This window comes from Gorilla gorilla, chromosome X (assembly GCF_029281585.2).
Source record: "Gorilla gorilla gorilla isolate KB3781 chromosome X, NHGRI_mGorGor1-v2.1_pri, whole genome shotgun sequence".
NCBI lineage: Eukaryota > Metazoa > Chordata > Mammalia > Primates > Hominidae > Gorilla > Gorilla gorilla.
This window is the reverse complement of record NC_073247.2, coordinates 25842561-25865127: the sequence shown is the minus strand read 5'-3', so window position 1 is coordinate 25865127 and position 22567 is coordinate 25842561. Positions and strand designations below refer to the sequence as shown.

Genomic DNA, 22567 nt, shown 5'->3' with positions numbered 1-22567 from the left:
ATGTTAGGATAGAAAATAACCTTAGCCATGATGTAGTCATGCCTCTTTTACAGATAAGGAAAATAAAATCCAGATATTTTATTTATTTACTTAACAGATACTTGCATAGAATTTACTACTTCCTAGACATTGGTTAAAGCACTTTCCTAATGTTAATCCGTTTAACCTTCAAAACAACCCTATGAGGTTGGTACTCTCATGCCCATTTTACAGATGAAGAAGCAGAAGGTCAAAGGTTCATTGGCTTACTCAAGGTCACATAGCTGGATTCACACTCAGGCTGTCTGTTTTCCAAACACCCTGCCCTTCTGCCTCTTACCATGCTGGTCGTCCATTGCTCTGCCCTGTAGCTTCTCTAATGGAAAGCGATTGTTAGCAGTGGAGCTGGGACTCGAACCCTAGTCTCCTGACCCCATGTCTTATGTTCGCTCCACTATACCAAAGTTCTACATTACAAGAGGTTAGACACACCATTTTATACAAGAGGGGGGCTTCAGAGGCTTAATTAGAGAAGTGATGAAAGCTATAATTTGAAAGAGAATTATAGATAACTATCAAATAATTTTCTTGTTCACAACCCTTGTAGTTGATCAATTTAAAAACATGCTTTCTGGATTCAGTTTTCTCCTTGAAGATTTGAGGAGATAAGCTTCATCAGTTAGCTTTGGGGGACTCTAAGCTTCCAATGCTTCCCTGTATAACAGAGGTTATACTTGTTTCCTAAAGTGTGGTCCATGGACCAGCAGTAACAGCATCACTTGGGAGATAGTTAGAAATGCAGAATCTCAGGCCTCACTCCAGACCTCCTGAATCAGAATCTGCATTTTAATAAGATTCCCAGCTGATTCATGTGCACGTTATAAATTGAGAAACATGGCAGACTACCCCAGAAAGTGTCAAAATGGAAGCCTAGAGGCACACCATTCTTATAGAAAATAGTTGGGGGATGGGAGTACTGCTCCACAAGTCCCAACCATAGCAAAATTATGAGGCACAAGAATTTGGTCCTTGACTCAGTACCTGCTCCCATCTTCCAAGTTGCATTTCCCTTTCCCCTGCGTGTCCTTTAAAAAGTTGTCTTCCCCAGGGTACCCTCTTGGGCTTATTGTTTATTCTGCATATGTTAACTCTCTTTTTCTTTCCTACCTGATATAGTCCAAACCTCCATTTCCAGATGAAATTTCTCTCATGAGCTCCAGATCCATAGTTTCAACAATGTACCAAAAACCTCTGCTTGGGAAACCACTTTATTGTCTCTAGTACTTCTATGTTAAAATACTCAGAACTGGGCCAGGCGCGGTGGCTCATGCCTGTAATCCCAGCACTTTGGGAGGTCGAGGCTGGCAGATCACTTGAGGTCAGGAGTTTGAGACCAGCCTGGCCAACATGGTGAAACCCCATCTCTACTAAAAATACAAAAATTTAGCCGGGCATGGTGGCACGTGCCTGTAATCCCAGCTACTGGGGAGGCTGAGGTGTGAGAATTACTTGAACCCGGGAGGCGGAGGTTGCAGTGAGCCAAGATCGCACCACTCACCACTGCACTCCAACCTGGGCGACAGAGCAAGACTCGGTCTCAAAAAAAAAAAAAAAGAAAAGAAAGAAAGAAAAGAAAAACAAAACAAAAAATATCCAGAACCGAACACCTTGCTCCATCCAAAGCCTCCCATGTCCTGTATCTCAAAGACCCTTAACAATTCCACCATTGACTCAGCCTCCCAAATTAGACACCTGCTCTTCTACCTTGATGCCAAAGTCTTCTTTAAAAATTATAAATCATATTATATTACTCCCTACTTAACCTTACAGTGATTCATAATCACCTGCAAAAGTAGGTCCAAACTTCTTCCTGTAGATTGCATCCAAAGCCCAGAAGGGTCTGGTTTCTTCCTATATTTCAGATCGCCATTTTTTCCCCCTTTGATCCCTCCTTCCACCACTGTACCCCTATCCCCTCCAGTATTCCTCCAGCATACTAAGCCTGAACATGCCTTTCCTCCATGTGTGACTGCTCAAACATCACTCCCTCTGTGAATCCTTTCCTGGATTTCTCCTCCTCCCCCTTTCTGTGTTGATTTTATAGTTTTTACACTTTTATCCTTCCATATTTCAAACAGTTTTATAATGATTTCTTTTCATATCTGTGTGATAGATTTGAATCCTTGAGGAGAGGGAGTCTGCCATTTATTTGTCTTTCATCTTTATGTCTCTAGCTTCTAGCACAATGTCTGTCATTTAATGGGCATTCAGTACATAATAGATAGGTAATTGAATGAATGGATTTAGATGCCTGGGTGTTTTCTTTCTACTTGTATTCTATTCCCCACATCCTCTCCAAAGATTTCAGCATCATCAAGACATATTATCCTGTGTCTTCCTTCTGAAGATTTAAATTATAGTGATCACCAAATCCATGTTGATATGATAACAATGGTTAAGAAGTTTGAATATGTTATTTTCTCTAAGCAATACAGTTATATATTAATCAGAATCTCCCAGAGAAAGCCCCTTAGAGCAGGCAGTTCCATAAAAGGAATGTCAGGAACTTCTGCAGGCTGGATGAGGACATACAGTGAGTGAACAAGTCTGTCAACTGCTCTAAAGACACTGTCAATGCCATATAAAAGCTGGCCTTGTTCATCTAGCAGATCATGGGGGTGAGACAGTCCAGTGCCTCTCTGCCCCTACAATATATGAAGAAAGGGGAAGAAACACACATTGCCTCCTGGTAGATTAGGGGAGGACTTCTTGTACATTTTTAACAAAATCTGAGTTCAGACCCAGCAATTAGACAAAAGGGTCAGCAAACTATGGTTGATGGGCTACATCTGCCCACTGCATGTTTTTGTAAATGAAGTTTTGTTGGGACACAGCCATACCTATTCACTTTTGCATTATCTATGGCTGCTTTTGCACTTTGATGAAAGAGTTGAGTAGTTGAGGCAGACACTGTTTGACCCACAAAATCTAAAATACATACTATCTAGCCCTTCCTAGCAAACATTTGCCAACCCCTAGAAAACTTTTAAAAAATGATGCTCTTCGACTTGAAATTTTTATAATCTTCTGTTTATTGTCAATAGGTGCTGCTGATTTTCAAAAAATGACTTAGAATCCTCAAATAAGTATACAGCCTTATATGCTGCTTAGACACCAAAGCTATGATAAGATTTGTCCGTTCTTTGTATCAGATGGGTTCAATTCTTGACATCAGCTAATGTTATAAAAATAACTACAAAAATGGTTGTAATAGAACCAAATCTAAGACTCTTTTTAATAAAAAAGATCACCATTGCTGGTGAGAAACCTATACTGAATGGGTGAGATGCCATTGCATTTATCTGAAGTTTCGTCTTTATAATCAATAATCATATACAATCCTAGTCAAGAAACTCATCTTACAGTCCTTGGGGATTGAACACTGTGAAAATAAACTTTTACTCTTCGGATGTGCTTAGATTTTGTTTTAAATTAAGAACTACAGAAATATATATCATTTCTAGTGGTAGAGGAAAGTATTGCCACCCAGAACTTTCTGAATGTCTCTTTCTGCCCTAGGTCCATTTGTGATGAACACCAATGAAGAGATTTCTCAAGCTATTCTTGATTTCAGAAATGCAAAAAATGGGTTTGAAAGGGCCAAAACCTGGAAATCAAAGATTGGAAACTAGTGGAAAGCAGAAGAGCAGGTCTCGATGTGTCCTAGAATTTTGCCATTTCTGAGATTGAGCCATTGAAGGCATTCCATTTCTAAAGCTTATTTAGCCGGTGCTTCTAAAGAATTCCACACTAAAGTGATAACATGGTTTTTGTAACAATAAATGTAGGATATTTCCTGGCACATGCAAATAAACCTAATCATTGTTTCTTTAAAAATCAGTGTTTTTCATTTGAGATACCTAAGTTACTAAGCTTCTGTTTAAAAAGTCGTTTTGTGTATGTTTGTCTTTTTTTGCATGTATGGATGGATGTTTTTATTATTTTTGTGCATGTGCAGGTTTTAAAAATCATATTTGGTTGCTTTCTGTGTGTCATTGGCAGCAGATGCATGAGCATCTGAGGTCCCTTCTTAAGCAATCCCACTGAGATACAAAGGTCAAAGCTATGTGCTGGGGTTTCATGTTACAGGTTATCTGCTTTAAAATAACGGCAGCCCTGAACATTTGAGTCAGTTCTTAAAACTGCCCTGCTATTGGTAGGGACGCAACAGGATTACAGCCAAGACTTCTCTGCATTTTCTGCCAAAATCTGTGTCAGATTTAAGACACATGCTTCTGCAAGCTTCCATGAAGGTTGTGCAAAAAAGTTTCAATCCAGAGTTGGGTTCCAGCTTTCTGTAGCTGTAAGCATTGGTGGCCACACCACCTCCTTACAAAGCAACTAGAACCTGCGGCATACGTTGGAGAGATTTTTTTAATTTTCTGGACATGAAGTAAATTTAGAGTGCTTTCTAATTTCAGGTAGAAGACATGTCCACCTTCTGATTATTTTTGGAGCATAAGAACATTTTAATTTTTTTCATCTCTCTCTCCCCACCCCTAAGATTGTGCAAAAAAAGCGTACCTTGCCTAATTGAAATAATTTCATTGGATTTTGATCAGAACTGATTATTTGGTTTTCTGTGCGAAGTTTTGAGGTTTCAAACTTTCCTTCTGGAGAATGCCTTTTGAAACAATTTTCTCTAGCTGCCTGATGTCAACTGCTTAGTAATCAGTGGATATTGAAATATTCAAAATGTACAGAGAGTGGGTAGTGGTGAATATTTTCATGATGTTGTACGTCCAGCTGGTGCAGGGCTCCAGTAATGAACATGGACCAGTGAAGGTAGGTGAGCTCAATTTTTAATGTGATGAAGTTCTTTTTATTGGCTCATACAGAGGACTTTCTTTGCCCTCACTATTTTTGAAACAATATAAAAATGCAGAACCATCCTAATAGTGGACTGGACAGGATATATCCTGCATTTCTTGGTGACTATTCTGTTTCTTAGTCTTATTAAACTTCTGGCCATGAGTATTTGAAAATGCTGGGGTGGGGGTTGGTTGTTTTTTGAAGTTATGGTAGAACATGAGCTGTCTGGAATCTTTTTGGATGGAGAAGTTTCTCCTCGGTTGCATATGCAGATGGCACAGTGGTTTTTTAATGAAACATTGATTTGTTTTTATGACTGATAACTTTGTGGGCCATTTATTTTCAGGTCTTTGTGAGCAGCAGAGGTTAGTTTATTCGTTTGGTAAATTGAAAATTGCAGTGCTTTCTATGAACGTTTTCTATCTGCTTTTGCAAATTACCAATTGCTGCCATCCAGAAAAATGTTTTCTCAGAGAGTGTTTGGTTTTTTTGCTTCTTGAAAGGTGTAAAATTCAACACTAATCAAATCTTTGGTTCTATGAGCAAGCATCAAATAGAGCTTAACGAACTGAGAGTAATGCAAAAAATTAGCCAGAATGTTGCTGACTGCTGGAACAATACTTAGCCCAATTTTATGCATTTCATGGATTATATATATTTTAAGCTTCTATTTTGAAAATGATTCGGATGTAATTGTTTTGACTGAAGTGGTGCTAAATCATTATTGATTTAGGAACTTCTGGCCTTGAAAAGACAATTAAATGTGAGTTTGAGTTTTTGTAGCTGTTGTTTAGGACGTGCATTTTCAACAGGGGTGATATCGCCCCCAGCAGGGGAAAATTGGTTCGTGGAGGGATGAAAAAGTTTTACCCTTTTGATACATCACGCACAGACGTACATACAGTACATATGGTATGTAGTTTAAAATACGTTATACATTCAAATTGCATAGGGGAAAAGTGTCTTCAAAGGCTCCTGGCTGGCGTTGGTGGCCTGGCAAGGGTGGGGGCTGATATTTAAAAATGTTGAACACTGAGCTGGAGGTGAGTGGGAAGTCACCTTGTCTGGCAGCCAGCACTTTTCTAACTTTTCAAATTCCGAATTTACATGGGAGAAATCACAGTGTTTGGCTCCATTTTACTGCCACCAGCCTTCATGTTGGATCTCAAGGCCAGATTGTAGGTAAATGGGAATCTGACTGTAAGCATAGGTAACAGGAGAAAACAGTCTGACTTGTTTGAAGCAAGTAAGACTTTTCCGACTGTCCAGCTTTTTCGTAAGTTCATAAGACGGAAATCGTTTAGATGTGCTGGGCTCCTCGAGTTTTAAAATATTTCCATTTTCCTTGTAAAACATCACTTTATCTGATGGTATAATAAAGGAGACTGAATTGTTGGACATAAGTCATATTCTTTAGGTTGCTCAGCTCTTTCAAAGAGCACAAGCACCAAGAATGTCTCAGGTGTCCTGGGCACTGTGAAGTTTTATTTATTTATTTATTTATTTATTTATTTATTTATTTGAGACGGAGTCTCGCTCTGTCACCCAGGCTGGAGTGTAGTGATGCAATCTCAGCTCACTGCAACCTCTGCCTCTCGGGTTCAAGCGATTCTCCTGCCTCAGCCTCTCGAGTAGCTGGAATTATAGGCACGTGCCACCATGCCGGGCTAATTTTTTGTATTTTTAGTAGACACAGGGTTTCACTGTGTTAGCCAGGATGGTCTCGATCTCCTGACCTGATGATCTGCCCGCCTTGGCCTCCCAAAGTGCTGGAATTACAGGCGTGAGCCACCGTGCCCGGCTGGCACTGCGAAGTTTTAAATGCTTTGAATGTACTGTTAATATATAAATTTGTTGAATGGAGTAACGAAGGAAAGCAGCTGAATTTGCATGTGACAGAAAACAAGTTGTTACACGTGGAGGATGCAGCATTATATACTTACTAATATGATTAGCAATTTTTTTCATTCTATGCTTACTAATACGATTAGCAATTTTTTTCAGAATATATCAGAATTTCCTTTAAAAAGTGAAGCTACATATACTGAACTTATATCCACCCAACCCCTCGCTCAATTAAATTATTTCTGATATGAAGGAAAGGATTGCCTATAGCTAAACAGAAGTTTTGGCATAGATATGACTGAGTGGTAAGGGATAATGAGATATATAATATTGGTTATAGTTTTCTTTTTTCCCCAACTTTTAAGAAAAGAAAATCTAAGAGGAAATAATGTTTCTAAATGTTAAAGTTCTTCTTGTTAAAATTAAAATGTAGTGTGAAAACATATTCATGGTGGTAATGGTTTAGGGTGGTGGTATTTGAATTTTTTGTTTTTTTTTTTTTACTTTTTGAAATAAAATGTTTTATTTATTATAAGAAATTCATGGTCTTCCTCGGTACTTGGTCCATATGTATTTCTTTCTCCTCACCCTCCCCTCTTCTAACCACCTCTTTTCCAGAATGGATGGTGATGCCAATTTTGCTCCTAGGTTGTCCTCCAGCCACCCCCAGCCCAGTTTTCACTTTCTAGCTTTGAAGATTGTCCAGTTTTCCAGCTTAGACTAGCATTGCCTCTACGATAGTTCTAGGTATCTGTGAAGATTTTTTTTTTTCCTGTAGCAATCATGAAATAGCTACTAGTGCTCTGGACGATTGTGCTTAATGCCATTTGGGTGTAAGGCCTCCTAATTTCATTAGTCTTACCACTTGTGCTTGCAAGGATAGCTGTTTGGAGTCAGCAGTGCATGGAACATGTGAACTGAGACAAATCTGTTTGAAAATCTCAACTTAAGATTTCAAATCCACTGTGTATACTATTTAGCTGTTAAGTTTCTCAGTCTAAGAAGAACACGTTTTCCTCTAGAAATAAGCTTAACCCAGTACCTATGCATCGTTCATTAATATAATCAGATTATGGCCTAGATGTGGAATTTATTTCTGTTTCTATTTTCTCCAGCTTTTTAATACAGCTCAGACAGTCATATACAGTTGTACACGATGTGCACTGCACAACTCTAGGGTGCTCCATGCATATAGACATATCTGTATGTGACAGCCCTAAGTACAATGTGGTAGACACTCTGGACATTTGGTAAATAAGTATCTACATCCTCACTCTTCTCTCATTCACATTGGCCTTCTGGCCAGCACTATTTCTGGTTTATTTAATAAACAATTCTTGTCCCCAGAAATTCTGTGAGTCTTCTGAAGATGCTGGAGAAAGCCAGCCTTCATAAATCTTTTCAATGTCACTAATGAAGACATGTCACTATTGCAACAAAGGAATACCAGGCCATAGTAGGCTTTCACAACTTTTTTCTGACAGAATTTGTTTCTTTCTGCTTTATCTTCCCTGTGTACTATCTTTTTTTATCCACCCTCTTTCTTAATTACACTGGTAGAAGAATATTGGTGGGTGACGGAGTCATTCACATTCTGTGTAAGACTAGAATCAGTCCAAGATCCACAGGAATGTGGGATACTTCTTTCATGAGAAGCCACATGGCTCACAAGACTTCTTTACATTTGTGTTACTTGCCTTCTCCTGAAATTGTCTCTACAGTGAATCAAATAACAAGGACTGAGGTGTGTTTTCCATATTTAATTCCAGGAAGCAGTCCCACTCCTTCTCCCTGCCCGATTTCCAGTTCCAAAGTCATGTACAGGGAAGTCCATTGACTTTGATGTTGGTCAAATGGCCCAGCAAGCTCTTGTCCACTTTTCTGTCAGACACAGTCCTTGGCACAAAAGACATCTGAAATACTTCCCATTAATTTCTTCTTTATTTATGACCTTGTAGTTAAGTGTGTTGAATTATATGCTTCTATACACATCTGTTTTAATCCAGTTACTCACTTATAACTGGTGACTGAAACTTTTATATCACTATAGCGTATTATTGGTACCCAGGATACAATAGAATCCTCAATATCTTACATCTTCAATATAGTACTTCCTTGTATGACTTATTTCTTAACATAAAAATCCTGTTTTAGACCTGTGGATAAACCTTTACTATAAATCCCAAAGACAATTTCTGGAATGAGAATATAGTATTTGCCCACACACATGATTCCATGTAGAACTTGAGGTAATAAGATCTGGGACTCCCAGATACATTTATTATTACCATAATTGGATAGAGGTGCTACAGAAATAGGCACACAAATGACAGTAAAATTGTTTCTGAGAACATTTCTAGGCTCAACTTTTTTCTACAACTTAGGATGAACAGAGAGAGTGGAAACTGTATATAATTGGGAATGTGACTGAGATGAGACAAAGATGAGATGGAAGCATTTCTTCTTCCCTTGCTTTTCTGGTGGTAAGTTCACTCTTCTGTCTTCCTTGCCACTAGTTCTTGCAGTCCCTACCAAGACACTAGGGCATTATACAGCAAGCACACCCTGAGGCCCCCTGCTACTGCATCATGAAAGCCTTAGCTGGTTGTGATGTCCTAGTTCATAAAGAATCTGCCTTGTCTCTCATTAGAGCTTTCCAATATTTGACAATTCATTCATTTATTTTTTTCAACAGGTATTTATTGGGCACCTATATATCTAGGCATTGATCTAGGGGCTGGGAATGAAGCAGGAAATAAGTCTAGGGGCTGGGAATGCAGCAGGAAATAAGACAATGTTTCAATTCTCTTGGAATTTGCATTCCAAGTGTGATGGGTAGAGGCAGACAATATGCAAATCTGTAACATGTCAGGTGGGATAAATGCTATGAAGAAAATCAAGTAGGGGGAGCGGATACAGTACTGAATAAATCAGAGGAGACCTTTCTGATTCAGTTATGTCTCTACAGAGTCCTGAAGGTAATAAGAGAGACAGAGGCAACCATCAGTGCAGTGGCCATGGTGGGCGCAGCAAGTTGGCTTCGATGTCTGGGTATTAGCCAGGGAGCCGGTGCAGCTGGAGGTGGGGTGAGTGGAGGCCAGAAGTGCAGTTGTTGAGATTGGAGAAGTAGCCAGAGAAGATCATGTAAGGTGTGACTGTGTTCCCATAAAACTTTATGGACACTAAAAACTGAATTTTATGTAATTTTCCTGCATCATGAAATTAAAAAAAAAATTGTTTCACCCATTGGAAAATGTAAAAAATTGTTCTTAGCTAACAGGCCATACAAAAACAGGCTGCAGGTTAGATTTGGCCCATGGGTCATAGTTTGGCAATTGTGTTATATATAAATTATTACACTATTTTATTTTCATCATGGTACACATCCATACCAGACATGTTTTATTTGCCTGTGTATACATTTATTGCTTTGTCGCCGTCTACTAGAATACAAGTTTTTTGAGAAAAGGAGCTCTTAATTGTCTTGTTTACTGCAGCATCCCAATCACCAGTGAAAAGCCTGTAATAGAGTAGATACTAAAAACAGTATTTGTTGACTGATTGATGGACTAGACCTCAGGATTTTTAGATATCCAGGATCAGGATATGAACTACTGCATTAAATCATCTCCAACATCTACTCTCATGGTGGCTTGTCTGACTTCATGATTTAAAAAAAATTCTAAAGCATTTTTAAGGCAGTATATTCACCCTGTGCTATTTTCCTGTGGGCATAGGATAGGGTTTGTGTGGATGTATCAAAGACTTCTCCACTGTCCTTCCAGGCACAAGCCATCCTATAAGGCGTTCCCTTTTAGGAGCCAGAGGTATAGAAGGAAGTCATCTGAGCCCATTATTCCAGCCTGTTGGTGACAGAAAGAGAGATGAGCAAAGTAGCATTTGGCTGCACAGGGGTCTGGACAAAACTTCAACATCTTGATGTTTTCCTTCATCCCTGAGATCCTTAGAAATGCTACCTATGCTTTCATTTTATGCTAGGTTGTTTGTAAAATCATGGTAAATTATGGCAAAATACTCTGGTCAGATACTTTATCAGGTTAGGCCAGGATATGCTGTGAAAACAAACACCCCCAAAATCTTGGTGGGTCATAAATAACAGAGACTTATTTATGCTTATACCACATGACCAGCCTGGTTCATCTGGGGTCAAATCCACATGGGGATGAAGCTGGCTGAGTATCCGATCTTGAATGCTAGGAATCACTATGACAGAGGGAGGGAGAGCCTGAGAGCGCCTCACCCTGGCACTTAAATTCTCTGGCCCAGAAGTGACACATATTACTTCTAGTTGCAGCCCCTTGACCCACTGCCCCATCTAGCCACAAAGGGCCAGGAAGTGCAATCCCACCATGCGCTCAGAACGCAGAGAGATGGAAATATTTGACAAACCGTATTAATGACTGTGACACATGGTGAGTTCTTCACATTGGTGACTTCTAAGTGCTTCTGAACACACCTTTGACTGTAGAATGTCAAAAACATTCTCAATTTTACAGCAGTGCTGGAAAATGGATTGTATTGAGACAACTTGGGCGGAGTAGAAGGAGATGGAATAAAAAAAATTCACTGATTTCTGTCATGTGTCATGCCTCCTTTAATGCACAGAAGAACGTATACTTTGCTTAGGAAATCACATTACCACATTCAGAACAACTTTAGTGAAGATGGGAAACAACCATGGCTGGTCAATGGGGTAAAGTGTGCTGAAGGAAGACAGGTTTATTTCTCAGGAGGCATCTTCTCCCTGGGAAAAGGAAAGACACATATTCATCTCAGTAAATATTTGTGGAATGTCTACCATGTGCCAGGCATATGAGTGGAAATGATGTTTTTATAAAATAAAGATGTCTTAAGTATTTGCATGTCTTACTAACAGTCAGGGAGTTCAGTTTGGCCAGTGGGAAGGATAATTTTATGCCTGAAACTTTAGTAATGTAAATTTTTATGCTGATTCTCTTTTTGTCATTCACTGAGTGTTCCTAAGTAACTATAACACTCACATGTTGGAGATAAGTATTGGTTTCCTGAAATCTAGGTTTGGCTAACATTGCTTCTGGAAAGAGAAAATAACATGTGTTGAATGTCCCTATGGCAAATTCTTGCTGTTACTGTTCCATTATGGAGAGTGTTAGAAAGAGTGTAATTTTGATTGAATGAATATGCTAAAAAAACACCCTAAATAAGAAACTGCACAAAAAGAACAGAGTGGAATGAAAAAGTGAAAACAACTTTGCAATGGTGTGCTTCATTTATAAGTACATTGTCACAGCAAGACTAGGGATGATTGGGCATCTTAGAGAGTGCAGAGGATGTTGATAAGGAAGAGGAAGAGGAGATCAGTGGATTTTGATGTGGGACACTAGATCCTTAGGGAAGAAATGTGAAAGAGGGTATTCTGGGCTGACTGCCACTGGCATAGCAAGGCTGCTTTGTAGAAGGGACAATAAAGTTTTGCATAAGGATCCTTTTCCCATCCAATGGATTATGCTATACTTTAGCTGGAATAGGGCTGTAGCAGTTAGCTATTGCCACAGTAATGCTGTGTAACAAAGCAGTCCAAATTTCAGTGGCTTAAAACATCACTACCTTATTCTCACTTATGTCTCCAAGTCAGCTGGGAGTCAGAGGATTAAGGCTCAAGGCTTAGGTTTGGTGCAGGTCAGCCCCAGGTGTCTCTCATCCTCCTTTGATCAGTGGGCTAGCAGGAGCCTGTGCTTACAATGATGGTGGAAATAGAAAAACGTGCAATCATAGGTGAGTTTCAAGCCTCTCCTTGCATCATGTCTTGTAATGTCTCATTGGTCAATAGGGCTGGGAAATATATCCCTCCTTCAGAGAGTCAGGAGTGGAAATGAAATTGTTTTTAACAATAGCCTAATCACCATAAAGGCTTTGGGTGGCACACTGGGCCCTTGATCTTGGAGATCAGTGATAGACTGTAACAGACCTCAGAAACCCCTTGGGGTTATTCAGAGCATACTTCTAGAGGGTCTGGGGTTGTCTTGCCATTCAAGCCCATCCCACACCCATCTGCCCCCACATATCCTAAGCACAGTTATGTCAAGTGAGAACAGAGGCATTTGAGTGGAGCACAGATTTCAAACACATAAAGGCAGGGCATGGCCAACTCCCCCAGTGCTAGATGATCTGGCTGGGAGAAAACCACAAGCAGTCTTCATCAAATTGGGGGATGTGGAGGTCCCAGGCATTTAGTCCCCTAGTATGTCCTTAAAAAACCCAGACAGCCATGCACACACACTCACACAAATGCACACGCACACACACACATACATTCACACACACACTCTTTTCCTGCATTTGTATTTCCTTTCCTCAGTCTAAGTTTAATTAAACAACTTGGATTTCATATATATTCATTTAAATGTAGAATTGCATAAAGAAAAGAGCCACCAGAACCACCAATGGTAGCATGAGGCCTCTGAAATGAAAGACGAGCCCACCCCAACCTTAAATGGCCAGGTTTCTGGATTTCAGAGAAGCAAGATCACACCCTTGGCAGGTTCCATCTGAGCAGCCACAGCAGCCATAGCTACAGCAATAATTATTAGCAAGTGTGCGTTCTCCCTGCCCTAGTTAGTACACCCCATACCATCAGGTGTCATCTGTTCTAGGTAAAGTCAGACCCTAATAACAAAACATCAAAATGTAAAATGTGGGTTGTTTTTTTCTTTACACACTTCTAAAGACATGTAAAGCCTGAGCAGATACCTTAAAATTCATCTTCTATCTGAAAATACCTCCTAGAACCATTTTAAAAAGGAGATGGAGGCAAGGTGGAGAGAAAAAGTTTATGTTTGGTTGACACTGGGAAAGTTGTCTTTTAAAAAAATTTTTAATGTTTATTTACTATGATTGGAGTTGCCGTGTCTTGCTCTTTTCAAGCTCACCTGTCCGGCTCCTGAGGAATATAAGGGGCCCTAAAACACAGACTTCTAAACCCCAACACATAGGACACACCTAAGTGTGGAAAGAAAGGAAAGAGGAAGGAAAGAAAGGAATGCAACATTTATTGTGTGCCTACCATATACCTGACCCTTTCCTACATATGACCACATATAATCCCTTCATGAGCTTTATGAGGTGACCTATTATTGACAATGCTGCTTTATAAATGAGGAAATCAAGCCTTAAGGAAGTCAAATACCATATCCTCAGTCAAATAGCTAAAAAAAACAAAAAAAAAGAAAAAGAAAAAGGAAAAGAAAAGGTAGTGCCTGGATTCAAAGACAGCTTATTTTTTTTAACTTATAGAGTAAAATGGATTTTTTCCCTTTTGGTGTGTAGTTCTATGAATTCTAACACATGTATAGATTTATATAACCACAACCATAATTAGGATACAGAACTATTCCATCACCCCCCAAAAATTCACTTACGTTATCCTTTTATAGTCAGACCCTCCTCCCAGCCTCCAAACCTCTGGCAATCACTGATCTGTTCTCCTTCACTGTCGTTTTGTATTTTTGGTTCACTGTCATTTTGGTTTTTTGGGAATGTCATATAAATGGAATCATACAGTATGTAGCAGTTTGAGATTGGCTTCTTTCACTCGTACTGCCTTTGAGATTCTACCAGTGTCCCAGTAGTTCATTCCTTTTTATTGCTGAGTAGTATCCCATCGATTGCTGAACCGTTCACCCACTGAATGACACATAAGTTGTTTCTAGTTTTTTGGCTATTGTGAATAAAGCTACTACAAACATTCATGTACATGTATTTATGTGAACATAAGGCTTCATTTATCAAGGGTAAAATCCCCAGAAGTAGGACTGTTGGGTCATATGGTGAGCATATGTTTATAAGAAACTGCAAACACATTTTCCAGAGTGTTATACCATTCAAAGCCAGTTTTGAACAATTCACATCTACGCTTTTTCTTTCCAGTAAGCTGTTTCTCCAGATGACAGAGTGGTTTACTATATTAGGCAAAGCTTCATCTTTGGGAATGTTATTTCCAACTGAGAGCTATGGGAGGCAAAGTCACAAACCTTCAGCTCAGACTCACAAATCTAACTTGATCTGGGAAGATACCTCGACAGGTGGGGGAGGGAGAACATCTGCTGAGGAAGGCCGGGAGTGGAGTGAGACATTGCTACTTGGACCCCAAAACCAGGAAAAATTTGGTGGTTTTGGTTGAGCTTGAACCATCAGGTTAAACAGGAAACGCAAAATGCTCTTCCAGTGAAACAGAAAAAGCTGCTAAGAGGTAGAGGGAACATGGAACTATTTGTATTGCAACCGAATCCACCTCCCCAAACCCACTGCAAAGGGAAATTGCTGACTGCAATGTCCCTGAACTCCAGGGTGAGTAAGAAGAGAACCACGCCCCCCAGGGAACACTTGTAAATTTTTAAGCAAACCTAGGGAAAGTTGTGTAAAATGTGTCCCTTCCATAACTCACCCTAAAGCTTCTGGGTATTCTAAATATACAAATTCTATTCATCACACCGTTTTATCACCAAGCTTCCTGAAGGCATATTGCCAACACAATTTGACAAAGAAAATAGCACCAACAGCTTTTTAAAGCCTTGGAAGGATAGTCTCAGACCCATGGCTCTCTAGAGGTCCAGGGATGAATCTAGCAAAGCTGGCCTCCTTTTCCGTATATATAGAACAAGAGGATTGTTAATAGCATGGGACTGGAATGGCTCAAGAAAAGCTTTCTGAAGCTCTTTGAGAAAAGTAGCCAGGGTCCCCCCTTAAACCTTCTTTGCTGATGGCCTTACAGCTCAAAACCAGCGTTGGAACCGGCTAGGTACTCCCAAACCAAAGCCTCTTCCACTTGGCATGTATATTTATATTCTCATATCTTCTTTCAAACACCTTTTAGGGTTGCCTTTTGAAAGGATTATAATTTGTACTTTTTTGTTGAATTCAGTAGGTTAAAGCAGTACCTATTATCTTTAATTTTATTTTGAAAAATTGGTTGGTTTGGCTTTTGGGGAATTTGAGAGGCAATTTAGTCTATCATTTAGGATGGCATCATATAAGGCAGCCAACTTCATCATGCTATTTAGCCTGAAAAGCGATACTGTTGATCTTCAACCTTGAAAAAGTCGTACAGGCTGGGAGCTGACCTGCAAATGGTCAGGTATCTTGAGATAGGAAAAGGATTTACAAATCCAGGTCAGCAAGATACTCATACAAATATTTTGAACCCAAGGTACACATCAAATAGATTTAAAGACTAAGACTATTTCTGAGCATGCATCGACCGTTTGAAGACTAGTGGACTTGTATGAAGTTCAGGAGTTAACCTGGGTCTTGTAACTTAAAAACAGCATTTCTCATGCCCTAAATTAGTAGTAGAGAGACAATATAGAGAGTTCCTATATAGCCCTCACCTATCTTCCTCTAAGGCTAACACCTGGGAAGTTTTTTAAAAAAATCCTGATGGCAAAGCTGCAGCCCAGACCCAAAAAATGAGAATCTGTGAGATTTAAGATTCGAGCATCAGTATTTCTTTGAAGCTTATTCCCAGGTAGATTCAAGAAGAAGCCAAGATTTTGAACCCCTGCTTTATTATTATTTTTTGTGAGAGCTTTAATGGCACAAAATGTTTATAGCTACAAGTTATACATGTATTGTAAATTGTATATAACGATACAAAGTGCTAACTAAATAGATGGAGAACGCATAACCACTTTGGCTCAGTTAATCCAATAATTTCCACAATGGGTTCATGAAAAACCTCATCTGACTGGCTAAGTCTTCAATTCTCATTTTTTTTAGAATAGTAAATATTTTTACTGCAATCACAGGAACTTGTTGCACTTTCCAATGTGCAAGTTTCTGCAGTTTTGCTCTTGATTCTATTTACAAATATCTTAAGCCAGTTTTCATCAAACATATGAAAAATGAAGCCTGCCTTTTCGTCCCCAAATTGCAAATAGGTGTAAATCTTTTTAAGCATTAATCTCACAATTTCAACAGTTAATTGTTGAATTCTCCTTTCCAATACACAATGTTTTCGTTCAACACAAATCTGGGTAGTAGTAAAATGTTCATCCTGTGTGTTAGGGCTACAGATACATACTACATGCTCTCATAATAAATTTTACTGTTATGATGTATTCATTTTTTAAGTAATTTTCCATAATTTCACTGATGCTTTAAGAAAAAGAGCAACACTATGTTTCTTTTTAACATTGAAAGAAATCATAAATATACCCAGGTTCAATGGCACTACTGATAGAACTGCTGCTGAATTTGGAATGAGCACAATGCACTAGCTGTAAGAAGTCAGTTTCAGGTAAAGAATAATTTTACTTTTCCCTCCTGTAATACCAATTTCATACTGTAGCAGTTTATCTAGTCAGTTCTCCTAACTTTCTGTCCTTTCCAATTTCATTCAGGCTTTTCAAAAATCAGTGAGCCATCAGATTTACTTTCTTCCCAAAGAAATTCAAATATGAACGCTTGAAATAAATAGGTTATAGAAGGCAAATCAAGTGTTATCAGGTTTAAGATTAAGACAGAAACATGGTCTAATAAAAAGATGTCCAAAATTATTTAGACATCAAATGCTAGAAAGAAAAAAGAAAATTACTTGCAAAGCTATTTAGGATATATCGTCTTTCTTAAAGATTGCCAGCTATATTCTTGAAAAAAAGATAAAAATTTTCTTGTTTAACCTGCATGTTATTTTCCACTGTAACATTAATTTTACAAACGTTGATGTGAGAGAGAAGAGTTAGATAGTTTCTGCAAACTGGCAAACCTGCCTGTGATAGTGTTTTTATTCAAGTTGACCTGGTGCACTTTATAGATTGCTAGCTTTAAAATTAACAATGTGAACCCCTGCTTTAAACCCTTCTCAAAGTGCAGTCAGCCAATCAACAGTATTGCCATCACCTGGGAACTTGTTAGAACCCACTTTGTCAAACTCATTTCCTGGTATGACAATGAATCTGGCTACAGCAACAGGGTGGTGGACCTCATGGTCCACATGGCCTCCAAGGAGTAACACCCCAGGACCATCAGCCCCAGTGAGAGCATGAGAGAAAGAGAGAGGCCCTCAGCTGCTTGGGAATCCCTGCCACGCTCAGTCCCCACCACACTGAGGATCTCCTCTCCTCACAATTTCCATGCAGACCCCCTGAAGAGGGAAGGGCCTAGGGAGCCCCACTTTGTCATGTACGACCAATAAAGTTCCCTGTACTCAGCCAAAAAAAAAAAAAAAAGAAAGAAAAAAGAAATGCAGCATCCTGTCTTGCCCCAAACCCACTGCGTCAGAATCTGCATTTTAACAAGATCCCCAGGTATGCACATTAAGTTTTGAGAGGCAGTACTACATATAAAATATGCAACAGACCACACAAACCTGGGCCCAATTGCTATTTGTCAGATACATGTATGTGTTTATTACTTATAAATTCCTTCATCAGATATGTATTACGTGCTTATTACTTTAAAAAGATGAATCAGACACATATCCTACCCTCAAAGAGATCTCAGTCTAGGAAGGGAAATACAATGTGTTCATAAATAATATAGTCAAAGTTAGGGACTTCATAAAATGCTTGATGGAAGAAGTGGCATTTATTTTGGACCTGGAATGAGAACTGAAAGAAGATATTCAAAAGACAAGTGATGTAGTGATGTAGTTTTGAATACATGAATAATCTCAGGGTTACTTTTTCTATAGCTTTTGGTGAATCAAGTTGTTTATTCATACATTTAATAAATATTTATTCAGCTCTTACTATTGCTATAAGACAGATACCATTACTGCTCAGGTGGTTTTTACAACCTAGTGGGGAAGACAAGCAGATAACAAGAAATGACACAATTCATTAGTGTTACTGGTAGCGTTGTGAAGGACAAGGATGGAGTGCTAGAAATCCATGTGACGGACCAGACCTAGGCAGGGGTGGGAGTTATGGAGGAGGTTTCCCTGAGTAGGTAACATCTAAGCTGAGAAAGATTTAGTTAGACAAAGAGTGAATGGCATTCCAGGCAAAGGAAACAGCATGGACTAAGGTCAAAACAAGAAGAAATGAACGGAAGAGCAAGTTGATAAAATGGATGTCCAATAATATTCCATTGTTCAACTATGCAACATTTTTCATTGCCTCCCAAATTGGGTCAAAGTAGCCTGGTCTTCATGCCTCCAGTCCTTCCTCTTTTTAAAAATTTTATACAACTATATTAATATAGAATTTACATACTGTAAAATTTCATTCAAGTATATTAGGAAATTTACTGAGTTGTATAGCTATCATCCATATAAGGTCCATTATGTCCCTTTGCAATGAACCCTCCATTCTCACTCCCAGCCTCAGGCAGCCAATAATCTATTTTCTGTCTCTAGGGGCTGGAAACTTAGGATTGGAATTAGTTGGTTATATAATAAATTTAGCTTATTAGAGAACTGCTGAACTCTTTTCCAAAGCAACAATACAATTTTACAGTTTCATCAGCCATGTGTGAGGGTTCCTGTTGCTCCATATCCCTTACAACACTTGGTATTGTCAGTCTTTTTGTTTATAGCCATTCTTCTGGGTGTGAAGTGGTATCTCATTTCACCAGCCCCTCTTCCTAACTTATTTGCCAGATTCCCCACTTCTAAACTTGCTCTATGCCCAACCAAAGTGAACCCCTTGCTGTTTTTTTTTCCACTGAGGCTCATTGATATCCCCAAATTATGCCTTTCTTCACTCTTTGAATGTGTTACTTGACTGGATATGTATTTTTGGTGAAGGAGAGGGGCTGGAAATTGAGAGATGAAATTGGTAGGAGTACAGAAGGCCGTTGACTTCCTCACAACATGGGACACTTCTAAGTTTCTCCTACAAACCCCACCACTATACCTTTCCAAATATCTTGCCTGCCATCTTGGTCACCCATGACCTAAATTAATACTTAGGAAGCTACGGAGATGCTCATGCTTCCTCAGGGGAGAATGCTGTGTGAACTTAGAAATTAGCAAAAGGAGAAATGACTACCCTTGAAATTGTACCACAGAAAGGAGCATACATTCAAATGATGGTGAAGTCTTATTAAAAAGACTTTAAGCCTCTCAATTTAGAAGCTGGCTTGTGGTAGCCAAGAAATTAGAGAATGATTTGTTATTTAAGAGTGAAATTGCTAGTAGTCTTGAATTAATTACCATAAAAAAGCTGCCGCTGTAATAAAAAGCAGAGATCTGGTAACCCTGCTTCACTTTCTTCCTCTTGATGAAAACCTTTTAATTATTTTGATTTTGATTAGCACTTCCATCAGAAAATAGGAAGAAATTAGGAGCAATTTACTTGGCAAAGGTTTAGTAATTAAAACCACTGAAATCAATGGTTTAAGTATGTATTTGGGATAATCACACTTTTTAATTTTTATTTTTGTCTTACCCAAGTGGATAACATAAAGTTCATTATACAAAAATCAACCAGTGCAGAAAGCCGATTGGAAACAAACAACCATTCTTGAACCCTTTGAAAATGTATGCCCTTGATGAATTAGTTGTCAGGTTTCTACTTAAGTTTAATTGTTAGTACTTCCACTTAAAATAGCAAAATGACTGTCTGCAATTTCTGTTGTTTCAAACTAGATTTTAAATTCTGGGGTTGAAAGTAAGCTTAAATAACTCTGAGTACTTGAGTAAACACTGCATTTTTTATGATGAGGCAAGTTGTATGAGCCATTTAATTACTTTAATTCAATCCAGAGATTTGATATTTTCTCCTGAGTTCTCACAGTTGGATAGTTTAAAAATATTTCTAAGATTGAATTGAATCCTGTAAGAACTATAATAAAACCATACATCTGCCTGTTTTCTTTCTTTCTCTTTCTCTCCTTTCTTTCTTTTTCTTTCTCTCCTTTCTTTCCTTCCTTCCTTCCTTCTTTCTTTTTTTCTTTCTTTCTTTCTTTCTTTCTTCCTTTCTTTCTTTCTTTCTTTCTTTCTTTTTCTTTCTTTCTTTCTTTTTTTCTTTCTTTCTTTTTCAAGATCTTGCTCCGTTGCCCAGACTGGAGTGCAAGTGGCGAGATCACGGCTCACTGCAACCTTGACCTCCCCAGGCTCAGGTGATTCTCCCACCTCAGTCTCCTGAGTAGCTGGGAGTACAGGCATGCACCAGCATGTCTGGCTAATTTTTGTATTTTTAGTAGAGACAGGGTCTCACCATGTTTCCAGTCTGATCTTGAACTCTTGGGCTCAGGCAATCCTCCCGCCTCAGCTTCCCAAAGTGCTGGGATTACAAGTGTAAGCCACCATGCCTGGCCTTGTATTTTTTGATAGTATTGAGTGAAATTTGCCTCAATACATAAAAATCCTTTCAATATGCTTCAACTCTAAAATCTTTAAAAAGCTGCTTGGTTTCATTATTTTCACGTGGAAGCAGCATTGTCACAAAGTTTTATTTTGAAGACTGAATTGTATATGGAGTACTGTCCAACTAGAAGAGAATGAATAATCAGGAAAAGAGAGACTATTGACAAATAAGACTTAATGCAGAAGCATTGAATTTCAAAGCTGCCAGAGACATTAGCAATTGTTCAGTTTCATCTCCAGATTTCTTAGATGAAGAAGCTGTGGCAAGCCAATTTCACAAACCCGATCTATGATCCTCATGCTCCCCACTCCTCTCACTCCCACAATTTTGCCGTGATTCAAACTTTATAGAAAAGTGAGAAACCACAGGTATGAGCTCACTGAGCTTCCCAGGCAGTCTTGCCATCTACAAACCCATGTCATTCTGTATTTTCCTCTTGTTTCTGACAGTGATCCTCTCATCTAGTCACACTACATGCACTTATCTCTGGCACTTATGTCAAAACAACCCCTCTAGGTCCTGCCTTAGCTCTCCTGCATATGCTTTTTCTTTCTTCCTGTCTGTTGCCTCTTTCCCCCAGCTTATAATTCTCCTGCTTTTATTAAAAACATGCACCCACAGACACACACTCACATCTGGATTCCCAAGTGCGATAACCTTGTAGATTCATGTTTTCAGATCGTTCTTAGTCCATAGAATATAAAATTGATTGAATGATGGCAAACATCTGCAGATGACAATCATTTACAGAAATGGCACTAAAGCCATGAAGCTGAAGCTGCAGGACTTATGGATCTGGGCTAGAAGACAGGGGCCATCAAAAATTTAGCTTCACTTGGAAATCGGCTCTTTTAGTGCACTACATCAGATCCATGAAAGAGGAAGGAAGAGTTACTGCTCATTGCTGCCTGGAGCTGTGACTTCTATGAAATTACTTAACGGGGCAAAGGAGGAAGCAGATACTTCCTTGCAACTAGGATGTGAGCCGAGCTGATCCCTGAATCATAAATACTCAACAAGATTTGGATTCAGGACCCAGGGAATCACGGGGTACAACCATAAAACTTCTAAATGTTGGAGAAAGAATAATGAGAAAGAAAAATGAATCTCTGAATGAAAATGGAACTACTAACCAAAATTCCACATCACGTTGATATAATTATTACTAAGAATGACAGCAACAAAATGAATAATCAGGATATGTCATACCTATAAAGTTAAAATCTAAAATAATTTGAAGAAATACTTAAATATATTTGCAACCCTCAAAGAGATAAAGAAATAATATTCATAAAATTAAAATGACAAACTAAGGTCAGGGCACAGTGGCTCACGCCTGTAATCCCAGCACTGTGGGAGGCCGAGGTGGGTGGATCACAAAGTCAGGAGATCGAGACCATCCTGGCTAACACGGTGAAACCCTGTCTCTAATAAAAATACAGAAACAAAATTAGCCGGGCATGGTGGTGGGCGCCTGTAGTCCCAGCTACTCGGGAGGCTGAGGAGGGAGAATGGCGTGAACCCGGGAGGTGGAGCTTGCAGTGAGCCGAGATCGCGCCACT

General features: G+C 39.0%; 2 protein-coding genes across 4 annotated transcripts in view; both read left to right on the top strand.

Annotated features, from left to right (window-relative positions):
• PIR (pirin) overlaps window positions 1-3876 on the top strand; it is a 105059-nt gene extending 101183 nt beyond the window's left edge. For all 3 annotated transcript variants that reach the window (XM_004063845.4, XM_004063844.4, XM_019019203.3), the window contains exon 10: window positions 3559-3876. In XM_004063845.4, coding sequence (XP_004063893.1) covers window positions 3559-3671 — 113 coding nt within the window. In that variant the 3' untranslated portion in view covers window positions 3672-3876. The remainder of the gene's footprint in view (window positions 1-3558) is intronic.
• Window positions 3877-3951: 75 nt separating this feature from the next.
• Window positions 3952-22567, top strand: part of VEGFD (vascular endothelial growth factor D) — a 38753-nt gene continuing 20137 nt past the window's right edge. Inside the window, exon 1 of the mRNA XM_004063846.4 lies at window positions 3952-4824. Within this exon, the coding sequence (XP_004063894.1) occupies window positions 4735-4824 (90 nt within the window). The 5' untranslated portion in view covers window positions 3952-4734. The remainder of the gene's footprint in view (window positions 4825-22567) is intronic.